At 33.4% G+C, this 12,322-nt stretch overlaps 1 protein-coding gene across 1 annotated transcript in view; it reads right to left on the minus strand.

Moving 5' to 3' along the window:
- Nucleotides 1-533: 533 nt before the first annotated feature.
- LOC107447269 (glycerophosphocholine cholinephosphodiesterase ENPP6-like) overlaps nt 534-12,322 on the minus strand; it is a 35,536-nt gene continuing 23,747 nt past the window's right edge. Inside the window, exons 6-7 of the mRNA XM_071179476.1 lie at nt 5,693-5,807; nt 534-864 (exon numbers count right to left, since the gene is read on the minus strand). Of these exons, the coding sequence (XP_071035577.1) occupies nt 620-864; nt 5,693-5,807 (360 nt within the window). The 3' untranslated portion in view covers nt 534-619. The remainder of the gene's footprint in view (nt 865-5,692; nt 5,808-12,322) is intronic.

The raw sequence follows: 12,322 nt of genomic DNA on the forward strand, positions 1-12,322 counted from the left end.
TTTGAAGAATCCGATTATTCGTGTAATTTCGTCGGCGATCTTTTTTTTTCGGTAATTACTATTTCATGATTTTTAATTATTTTTTTAATGTGATGTTTATTTACAAAATGTGGAAAAGGAGATAATTAGTGCGTTTGCAAGGATTCAACAAAATGCAGAAATATCACCCATCATATTAGAATAAAAAATAAATATTACATGTTCAATTAAAAAAATATATATAGTTTTTTTTCTGTAAACTCAGCGCTTTTGTTATTTAAAATTAGCAACATATGTGTTTGTTATTATTAAAAGTGCCTTGCAGAAAGATATTAGTGCTAGAGAGTTTTGTTATGGAAAGCTCGAAAAAATTCCACGACATGGAGCATGGAGGAGTACAAAAGATGCTCTTTGGCTACCAATACGGACTTAACCGAGGACCCCTGGTTCATTAGCTGTATTCTCTAACCAGCATGGAAAAAGTGTGCATTCCTAACCAGGGTGAATCTGAAATTTTTTTTTTTGCTGCCACAAAAAAAAGTTAGCTAAAAGTATTTCACTGAAAACAAATGTATAATTTTTTATTATGTTAGACGCTATTACTCATGATATGAAAAATAAGATATATAAAATAGATAATTTACAATACAGTCTTTGTAAAAAGAGGGAAAAGAACAGCAACCATGATGATGATGAGTATCAGGATTGGATGATGAGAGGCAGAAGAAGAATGATGAAAGGGTGGATCTTTGGCTGTTCTGAGCAATGGCTCTACATGCTCCCATGTTCCATTGTTGGGTAGAGGCTCGATCTTCAACAAGTGGCACATTAGATTGTAGATATCGATGATATCGAAAGGTTGAGGTTTTAAATTACCACGCAGATCTGGAAGGAAATTAAAACCAGTTACTCAGAACATCAAATCATAAATTTATGTTAATGTGTTTTTTTTTTTTTTTTTTTTTAAATTGCTAATATCATATTTGGATCGGAATATCCTGCTTGGTAGGGCACTAAGCTCATGTCCAAGAAGTTGTGGGTTCGATCCCCGCCTGCCGAAGGCTCCCCGTGTAATAAATGGTGACTGATGCACGTTAAATCTGTCGAGCTGCGAAGTCCTCCATGTTCCCATAACAGATCATACCTCTGGGGTCACTGATCCAGGAGTTACCTTGTCATCTGGATTGATTCAAAATTAAAAGTCTACGGCGTTGAACATTAGTAGTCATGAACCCGAAATCGGGTTGGCTGTGCAACGGCGGTTATAAAATAAAGTATCAGGGTTGCCACTCCATTGGGAAAACATGGAAAATACAGGGAATTTGAAATTTATCCTTACAAACTGGGGAAATACAGGGAATTTTATTTCTTATTTTTGTATTTTAAAAAATGCAGACCTCTCAAATCACAATCTGTGAGATACAAGTATTTAAAGATGATAGTTCAGCAGTATTATAATATTTCATTTTTTATAGTATTATTTGTTTTATGTTGAGCTGTTTCTTATTTCTTCAAGTTCTTCCAGCAACTAAAACTAGCATCTTTATCCTAATATATAGCTCACAAGATTGCTGTGAATGTGTGTTTCCTACTAATATATTGTGTATAATATGTGCATGGAAAACACGGGATTTTTTTTTACAGATATGAGTGGCAACCGTGAATATAAAAACCAATTGGATTTTTTCATTTTATAACAGTCCAAAACATTTTGGGGTTCAACTATCAATTTTTAACTCCATGGCCTTGTTATTTTGAATCCAGCCTAGAAAACTAGGAAGCCCCTGGATTAAGCATAGGGAGAAACTAACCTTCATTGAGGACTTTTCAGTTGACCTAATGCATTTACCTACTCTGTATTTGCATTACAGAGAGGAAAACCTTCCACAATTAGTCCCACAGATGGCAAAGGAATTGAGGGGAATTATAAATCGACTATGTCAACCTTCATCTATCAAAAGGTATCTCAAAATGGATTCAAGTTAACATGTCTTATATACTAGTGAATTGGTACATTAACACACTTTTCACCTGTGTTCAAGAGTAATAGTGAACAGTGCGCATGCGTTGCTATGGCGACCGCTGCTGTTTTTATTTTTATTTTCACTAGCAAGCATTTTTCATGTATTCACATAATACTTTAAAGTATTTTTATATTCTTTTTATTATAAACGTAAAATTACTGGCTTGACGGTGACTTCAATATAAATATGAATGCTGACGAAGGAAAAGTATTTTGTGACTTCTTAAAACAGGCAGGATTTGAAAAATCAATCCGACGACTAACATCAATTGAGACAGTTTTTGCAACCCATGATTTGAAATGTTGTGGCGTTTAACGGAGTCAATCCAGAAAGAAAAAGCATTTGACTAAGGCGATCACAATTTTTATTTAATATTTAAAAATAATACAGTCAAGAACATGCAGTTGCACGCATGAAGTATGTATAGAGAAATTTATGACAGCCTTTAATAGTTGAGTGAAATCTCATAGCATTATGAGTATTAATTTTATTTATTTTTTGCGGATTTAGGTTTTTTGGCCCTCAAAACATTGGGGTTTACTACAACTTAGAATATCTCAATATCCAGGAGAAGCGAAATAAAAGGTTTAGTCTGGTGGAAGGTTCGCCTTTTGCGTTTTTGTCATTATTCTAGTACCGTATGACAGTGCGAGTTTCATACAGTTTTTAACCGCTACAAGCAAAATTTATCGCGATATTATTGCCAGGGGAAATTAAACGACAACCAAAATTCGACCACTTTCCAACTAGCTAGAGGACTCAAATTTTAACTGAAACTCTGTGTTGGGAGACATCACTAGCTTTAATCATATTCTGTCTGTTTTAAACTAAATTTGTCGCCATTAAAATTTTGAAAACTGTTTTAATTAGATATAATGATTTACTGGTGTCTGATGATAATTCAACTTTCAGTCTTTTCCGCGTCGCTAGAAGCATATTTTATTGCCACATAGACTAATCAAAATTTCGACCTGTTTCTGACTAGCTAGAGTGAGCAAAACTTAACTGGAGCTCTGCGTCTGATAACAATACAATTTACAATCGTTTCCTAACTATAGCTATCAAAATTTAACCTCGTTGTATTTATCGTCAATCACTTTTCAACATCAACTGACTACAAGATAAACAAATAACTGCGGCATTAACAGATTCTAAACGGAAAAGAACAAAATAGAAATTTGGTCTAGCAAAAATAATACTTTTTCTATCGCTTTTATTCCATTTGAGAAACGTATTTTTTGAAAACTTCATTATAAAATTATTGCGTGACGTATTTTACTAAAACCTTGATCCAAATTTGATGACCATTCAAAAATATTTCGGAGCTTTATCATGTCAGGTTATCTGCTTTAAATATTGAACAATAAAACACATTGTCTGGTCTATTTCGCATGCGATCATTTTTTTTCCCTTCTCTACATTGCATTTTCCGTGTTTTTAAACAAATAGTGTTTGCATGTTGATATTTTACCATAGAACAAGTAAATGTAACCATTTCTCAGTTCCGTTAAATAGAAAATTTCACAGTTCTCCAACCTTGAGTATAGTGACCGATTTGAAACATTAATTTATATCGTAAAAATTGACTTGGTCAGTAGAGCAGCTATGGAGTTTTTTTAGAAGGGGTTTTAAAACTGATAGTTTTAATAGCCATAAAATTTCAAAACAAGACAATTTAAATAAAAAAAGAACAGCAGTTTGTTAACCCTATAAATAGACAACACTGTTATCATTTTCCTTCTAAAATTATGGTATAATAACCGGCAGCAATCTGTCCATGCAAATAATCGGAAATTTTACGGTAAAAAACAATTTTTACCTTTGCAGTTTTGAAACCGTTTTCAACTAGTATGGTGAAAAAACATTGAATACTAAACTATACGGTTTTTTAACCATTTACAACTAGTATGTTTTCAATACCGCAAAAAAGAAATTTAACTGGACATTGGAGATAGTTTAGCAGTTTTGTGGTACGTGAATGAAAGTATCGTATATAACAGACCTGAATCACTGAGGAGAGGAGGACACTGGATTGAAGGAAATGGGGGAAATATTGTGGTATCAGCGCTGAAACTCGAACCTCCGTTCTATCGGTCATGAGATTAACAGGTTAGCCCTCTCGGCTACAATCTGCAAGGAACTAAGTTATGTTGTTGATGCGATTGATTTCTGGTTGTTTAACTATATTAGATTAAGGCAGTTTATAAACGGTTTTTCCAGTTAACAGTTTGAATACCATATTAGTTATGATTATTTAACTGTTTTGTTTGAATATGGCAGAATATCAATTAAATAAATTATTATTTTACCATTTTTTCGAGCAATTTTTAACAGTGTATATAAGTAGAAAAGAAGCTCACGTAAATAATATTTACCGAAAAAATTAAGAAAAAGACGTTTTTAATCACATTTTGAACATATCTAGTGTTATTTTCATTTTAAATTATCTATAACTGTTTAAATTTTTGATTTTTACATTAATCTCGTTCTTTTCTGTATTTAAAACTCTGTACATCTGAGAATAATTTAAATAATTGCTCGCTGTTTCGACATCATCATACTTTTTTAATTAGTGATGTACTGCATCACTACTGAAATCCCCTCCTAGCTACATCAAGGATTTTGGTTTTTTTTAAAAATGACTATATTCATTCACAAAATATCGTTCAAAATGATGAAATTCTCTTTTATTCACAAAATTAAACTCACCAACTTAATGCATAACAAAATTAAAAGTGAAAAAAAAAAGAAATCTAAAAAAATTATCAAACGGCAGCGGTTGCCATAGCAACGCATGCGCACTGTTTACTATCTATCTTATTATATAAAACGCTAATACGTACGTATGTATGTATCAATAAAACCAACGATATTTCTTTTCTCGCGCTGGCAACCGTTTTCATTTTTAATTGATTGGATTCGGCGCGCAAGAGCACGTAGTGAGCAACCAGATAACAATAACCAGAGTGAGCATTATCAGGTTGTTCAATTCAGATTCATGCACTAAAAACATGACAATATTTAATTTAAACTCAATTAGGAATTAATTAATTAATTGAAGTGAGAATGCTTTAAAAGGCCGCTGTTGAATTGATATTTTTCTACTGGGAGCTACCTAAACGTCTAAAAAACGTTTAAGTGTTTGTATTGAATGCATTGAATTTTTTTATATTTCGCGTTTATTTATGCATTGAATTTTCACGCTTTAAAATGCAGAATATTAGTGAAGCAATATTTGATAATTTATTTTGCTAATATGTTTCTTATTTAGCTAATGTTTTGATTTTTTCACCATGTACAATCTAAATAGCTAATATACTTTTTTAAAAGCCAATAAGAACATTGGTAGAATTCTTCTACATAAGTACAATACTATGTCTTTGATGATAATATATTATGTCTTTGTGCTAGAACATTGTGTTCATTGGCGAGCGAGCCATGGTTTACGGCGTGAACCACATAGGATTGCGTAACAATTCTCGGGGGATGGCGAGCAGGGGGAGGAGCCTCCTAGTTACTATTTATTATTGTAGTTGAAAAGTGAGGATGCCATGAAATCCAAACCAAGACGCATTTTGCCAATGGGTAAAAAAGTAAGAGAATCAAACAAAACAAAAAAGTATTTGAAAAAACCAATTAAGTAGAAAAAGATCGGACCGGATAATTATATTGTTTGTTTAAAGCCTTACCTGGTCCCATTGCAATGAAGGTGGCTTTCATATCCCTGTCTGTCTCTGGATCGTAACCATGCTCACCATAATACTGATAATATGTATCTGCCACTCTCTTAGTAGGATCTTGTAACTGAAAAAAATATATTTATGGATAATTTGCAATCGACCTGGCAATTTTAGGCTAATGCAGTCAATCCCCTGGACTAATTAGTAACTGTATCATTCATTGCTCAATTAGTCTGATTTATTTCAGGTAGTTTTCAATAAGCCTAGAATAGTGAAGGCTTTTGCTAAATAAGCTTATTAAAAAGTGCTCGTTACAATAAGCATAGGTAAATGTTTAGTAATTCTACGTACATTTCCTAGTTAGACTAAAGGGCTGATTGTAGTAAGCCGAAAAACTTTCGAACAGTTCATGAAATATTGAGCTTACGACGAAGCGCTATTGGTGTGTTTATACAGATTAAAAAATGTCCCACGAGTTCAGGAATCGAATAACTCAAGAAATGCCAGTTCGATCGAAGAACAGGGGGGGAAACGCATGTTTATTATGTTTCAAAAAGCTATCCGATGGTACCAACCATGGCCCTATGTTCCCTAAGTGCGGAGCAACTTTAACATTTTAAGTAGAAACTTTTTTTATTATTATTATTACACATTGTAATTTTGCAGAAAAAGATACGCTAATTTAACCCATATATTTTTACATCTTCATTCACAGGAATGTGTACTAATAAATAATCGTAATTATTCGAGAAATAAAACTTAATTCGATGGTCATAATTTAGCACTGTATTAATGATATTTAAATTTACGAACTCAGACGTACTTTTTTTAAAAAACAAAATTTTATTTTTCTTCCTGTCGGATTCGGGTGTTTGACTTACAAAACGTTTTCCCTTTTTGTGTACTGTATATAAAAATTTAAAACAATGCAATAAATCAATCGATTATAAATAATTGTCAATGGTCTATGAAACTAAATGAGATATTTCCTCTATCCCACTTTAAAGTCATTCTAATGGAACATTTTTATAATATCGCTAATAGTAGATCATTCATATATCATTATGAATATTTTTAGCCTTTTTATTAAAAACCAGACCTAAATAATAAACAACTGTCCAATAGGCTATTCAAAAACAAAATTTCAATTTCTTTAAATGGGATGAAATAATATGTTTTTTGCATTTTATTTTATTTTTGTGACTTAATAAAGTATCATTTGATCCATAAAATCAAATTATATCTTGGTTTTTATTCTGAGAATCATCATCCTCACATGTTAAGTTATAAATTATGCTATTAATTCAACTTGAAATTATGGTGTATCTTCATTTAGATTGCTTACTCAATACGGAAGTTATTTTATGACTCAACGTCAACTCACATGACTCAGTCAGTCAAATGGTTTTTCGATTTCATCAAATACATAAAATGCTTTTTAGATAATCTTAATTTCCTCTTCACAATGATTGATCTTCACGACAATATGTCACATTTCATTAATTACTTTAGATACTTTTTACATAAAGTTAATTTAGCTTTTCAATTTAACTCTTCATATTTAACTAAAAAATAAAACAAGCATATTTTTATTAACATTTTAAGCATATGCAATTGAAAAAAAACACTATTTTGAACTTTATATCCCACAAATTATTCTACCGATTTCATTCAATTAAAACTATATAATTTATCAAAATGTAGAAATTTGTTATTAGACCTTATTAGAATCATGCGATCATTCGTGGAAGAAATGTAAACAAAAATTTGCAAAAACTGAAACTAGTGCTCAAGATTTATTGCATTTTACTATTACCGATTAATATTGAGACATTGAGATTCCTTATTAATCAAAAGCAGATCATTGCATGTAAGGTAGGTATTTTATTTACGTCGCATTAGAGCTGCACAATGGGCTATTGGCGACGGTCTGGGAAGCATCCCTGAGGATGATCTGAAGACATGCCATCACAATTTTGATCCTCTGCGGAGAGGATGGCATCCCCGCTTCGGTAGCCCGACGACCTTTACGGTAGCACAGTTTAACGAGGACCAATACCGCACACCCTCGGTCCCTACGTAGACTGATCCAAGTGGTCACCCACCCGCACACTGACCGCAGCCAGTGACGCTTGACTTCGGTGATCTGCTGGGAACCGTGTCTTAACGATCAGTAACGATCGCAATTTTTATCCTCTGCAGAGGGGATGGCTCCCCTGCTCTCAAAGTCGAGCACTTTACGGTTTAACGAGGACCGATACCGCGCACCCTTGGTCCCTATGCAGGCTGATCAAAGTGGTCAGATCATTACATGGAGAGTTAGTAATGACATGGTCTTTTTTTTCCTCTTTGTGCGTTGATCAGTACAAAAAAAAAAAAAAAAAAAAAAAAAAAAAAAAACGGAGCATAACCTAAATAACTTTTGATCTTGTGATCAGATCTTCTCGATCTAGGACTCAATCTTAATGGTTTAAAGGGCTGATCACATATGCCAATTAATTAGAGGAGACGATATTTTAAGTTGCCAGGTCAGGCACAAAAACGTGCATTCTTTCAATAAATATACTTTTTTTAGGACGGATTTGGATTAATGACCGTCAAAATCTGAGGAGAGGAGAGCCACAATCTGGGAAATATCAGGAGAGCGATCAAAAGTTCGGACCCCCTGATGTTAATTTCACTTTTTGTGTATTTTGCTGTATCTCGAGAACTTTTTAATCTAGTCAAAAAAAATTCTACAGAGTAATAAAACTCTTTTATCCAGAAGTAATTCCACGCAACAACAAAAAAATTTATGATTACTTTTTTTTTTTTTACAAAATTTAATAATAGTTAAAAGAATTTTGGATTGTGGGATATACGAATTTTTACATCATATTAAAGAATGTTATTTTGTATGACAAAATAAAAAAGTTGAATGGAATCGGTTGGATGATGTCTGAAGTATCAAATTTTAAAAAAGTCCAAAAATTTTCGATTCACTTAAAAAGTTCTCGACATTTGGCGAAATACGTGAAAAATAAAATTCTCATGGGTGCGAACTTTTAACCGCCCACCTGGCCTGACTATTAGGGCCATATTTACCAGATTGCAACTTTCTCCTTCCCTATTTTGACGATCGGGAATCCGTTAAAAACAAGTAATATAAAAAATTTAAAAAATGTCATTTCTTACTAAGGTCAACAAAGAAAATGTTTAGTTTAGTTACTTTTGAGTAAATAATTTATGTAGAATCTGAAAAAGAAATTTTTTCCAGCTATCTACACGCTTCGCCACTGTGACGGTATTTATTTCTAAATATATATCCTGCTAAATATTCAATATATGAGAAATTTTTTTGTTAAATTTAATTAGTGAATTAATATTTAATTAATGAAAAACTTTAATTAACATCAAGTGTCATCCACTACAGGTCTTTAAAAAATGTATTTGAACACTTGAGTGGATGAATATAAAAAATATTTTATTACTCAGAGATTTGTGCTTGATAACGTAACATAAAGTATCGTCTGCAATTATTAATTAGCATATTTGAGATCACCCCTTTAAACCATTAAGAATGAGTCCTAAAGATCCGATCACTAGATCAGAAGTTATTCAGATTATGCTCCGTTTTTATTTATTTTTTTTTGTACTGCTCAACGCACAAAAAGGGAGAAAAAAAGAGCACATCATTGCTAACTCTTCATGTAATTATCTGACCACTTATATCAGCCTGCGTAGGGACCGAGGGTGCGCTGTATCGGTCCTCGTTAAACTGTTCTACATGTAAAGTGCTCGAGTTCAAGTGCTGATCATCGGGCTACCAAAGAAGGGGGCCATCCCCTCTGCAGAGGATCAAAATTGCGATTCATCCTCAGGGATGTTTCCCAGACCGTCGCCAATAGCCCATAGTGCGACGTAAATAAAGTACCTACCTACCATGTAATGATCTGCTTTTGATTAATAAGGAATAATAATGTCACGTATATTAGTGGGTAATAGTAAATTGCAATAATTCTTGAGCATTAGTTTTAGCTAATTTTTGTTTACATTTCTTCCACGAATGATTCTAATAAGGTAAACAAATTTCTACATTTTGATAAATTATATAGTTTTATTTGAATGAAGAATAATTTGTGGGATATTAAGTTCAAAATAGTGTTTTTTCCCTCACGAGATCAAATCAGGGTGTTCCTTTTCTTTGAGGGAGGGAGGGGGGGCTATACATGTGACACGCTTCGTATATCTCGCATAAAGCCTGTTTTAATACAAAATTGTTACCTAAATCTTAATAAAAAAATTAATTTAAAAAAAAAAAGCTTTTTATGCCGATTAAGCGTTATATTTCCGTATATCTGCTATTTTTCAGACGATTAAAATTTTGTAAACAGACAACGCGTGATTCTTTTATTTTGTGACGTAGCAATGTTGTCTGTTACCCGACTTTATAGTTGAAACGTTGTTGTTGAAGTCGGTTTCCACGTATGGATAGGGGCTGAGATTTTCTTCCTCACGCCGGAGCAAGTGGAACTAGTTGAATCATTATTCCTAATTACAAAGATTAAGGCAAGAAAGCGAAGCAGTTTAAGAGTCTTCTCAATGCTTACCGCTTTAATGAAATAACGGGGTTCAGTATTCAAGTAGAGAGGACCGATCCGAGGAGCCTTCTTCAGATGATACTTTTCGGGGATGTCTTTCACTCTATAGATGTGTAGTCCTGTTATATTGTCATTCTTTATATCATTGTAGAGCTGGGAACGATAAATACAATAATATTAACAAAAAAAATATCAAATGAAAAATAAAAGCTAAACATTTTTTATACTTTAGAAGATAAGTACACAGTAACACAGTAAGTGAATTTCTTAATAACTAAGAAACGTTGGATTCAAATAAGAAGGACTATACTATTCGTAAATAAAATATGTGTCTTACATGATTTTCCCACTCTCCATGCATTCCTTCTCTTGTTACCATGGTACCCGGCAAAAACATAAGCTCTGGCTGTCGGCGAAATAAATGCTGGCCTTACTTGAAAAGTGATGGTGCATATTTACGACTTCCAATCTTCAACTCCGTAGCCTTGTAATTTTGAACTGCATCCGGAAGATAAGAGAACTGGTCAAGTATTGGGAGAAACACGCCTTCGCAGAGGATTTTTTGATAGAACTAACACGAATTTGCTTTACACGGAGAGGAAAACCTCTCACGGTTAACCTAACTGCAAAAGGATTCTAACCCATGATCCGTCTATCACTGAGGATATTTTACGTCAACACTGTGGTCGGGGAGCGTAAAATTCGTATCCATCAGCCATCACTGGGTTCGAACCTGGGTCACCTCATTGGGAGGCGAGCGGTCAATTCCCCTAGCCACCCCAGCCCTCAAATCAAGATTTTTATTTTATAACCGTCACTGAGCAGCCGACATAATATTGAGTTAAGGACTACTTGTGTACAATTCCGTAACCTTTTAATTATGAACCCAATCCAGAAGACAAGGATCAAGTATTGGGAGAAACTTGCCTTCTTGGGGGACATTTTGATTGAACTAAGGCACAAAAACATCCCACTGTTAGTTTGGTTTCAAGGGGACACAAATTCAGATTTAAAGAAAATTCAATTTAACGTCCAGCGCTGTGTGCAATTTATGGAAACACTTTCAGGATTCCGGATGCGTCGAGTAGAATTCAGTAGATAATCGAACAAATATAAAAATTCTTTTAAAAGTTTTATTTATTTGCATTTTTCTTCGTGCTTTTACTATTACTCGCTTTCTATTTATAATTTCTTTCACGTTAAGTAAGAAACATATGTCTAAAAATGAAGATGCATGTTCCATACAGGTCGTAAAAGTAATCTTTACGTATACCTTGTCAAAGTATTTTTTAAACTCATATGAAAATCAAAATAGAAATTCCTAAAGTATATAAATTATAGTTTCTAATAATTTTAAGAACTTGAAATCACTAAGAGATGTCAGAAGCCATAAAGCGAGCCAGGTTCAAATACCGCTGATGGCTGGCTAGACGACTGGTACATTTTTTCCGCACTGATTCTAGTGCTAACATCAAATATCCCCAGTGGTTTAAAGATCATGGGATAGAGTCCCTTTGACGTTGGATTAACAGTGGGAAATTTTCGTGATTTTCTTCTCTATGCAACCCAAACGCGGGTTGGTTTCCCTTTGAAGACTCTTCCCCGCAGGCGAATGCTTGATACATGAGTGATGGAGTTTAACATTGGTAAAGCCGCATCATGGATCTGCTGTTCAACGCATGGAGGTAAAAATAGGGTGAGATTTATACCTCCATGCACTTCTACGATTCAATACTGTTGATTAAAAAAAGTACAAAACATTTCGAGTTTGTTTTCTTTAGTTAATTTTTCAAACCGTCTGCCATTTTGAAGAGAACCAATATAACTAGCAGTAAAGGCTATTAAATAGCCGCTTAAAGAAATTAAACAGGTCAAATAGTTAAAGGTTAAATTTTTTTTTTTTTTATCACGTGACTTTATCTTTTTGAGGGTTATCACTGTTTCACAATGTTCCTCCGTCATGTGATTTAAACTTTAACTCTTTGCTTGCGGCGTACCATGTTGTACAGTTACATCTGGTCCACATGTTATACCAGCAGTAAGTAAAAGGTTAAGTGAG

This window comes from Parasteatoda tepidariorum, chromosome 4, assembly GCF_043381705.1.
Source record: "Parasteatoda tepidariorum isolate YZ-2023 chromosome 4, CAS_Ptep_4.0, whole genome shotgun sequence".
Classification (NCBI taxonomy): Eukaryota; Metazoa; Arthropoda; class Arachnida; order Araneae; family Theridiidae; genus Parasteatoda; species Parasteatoda tepidariorum.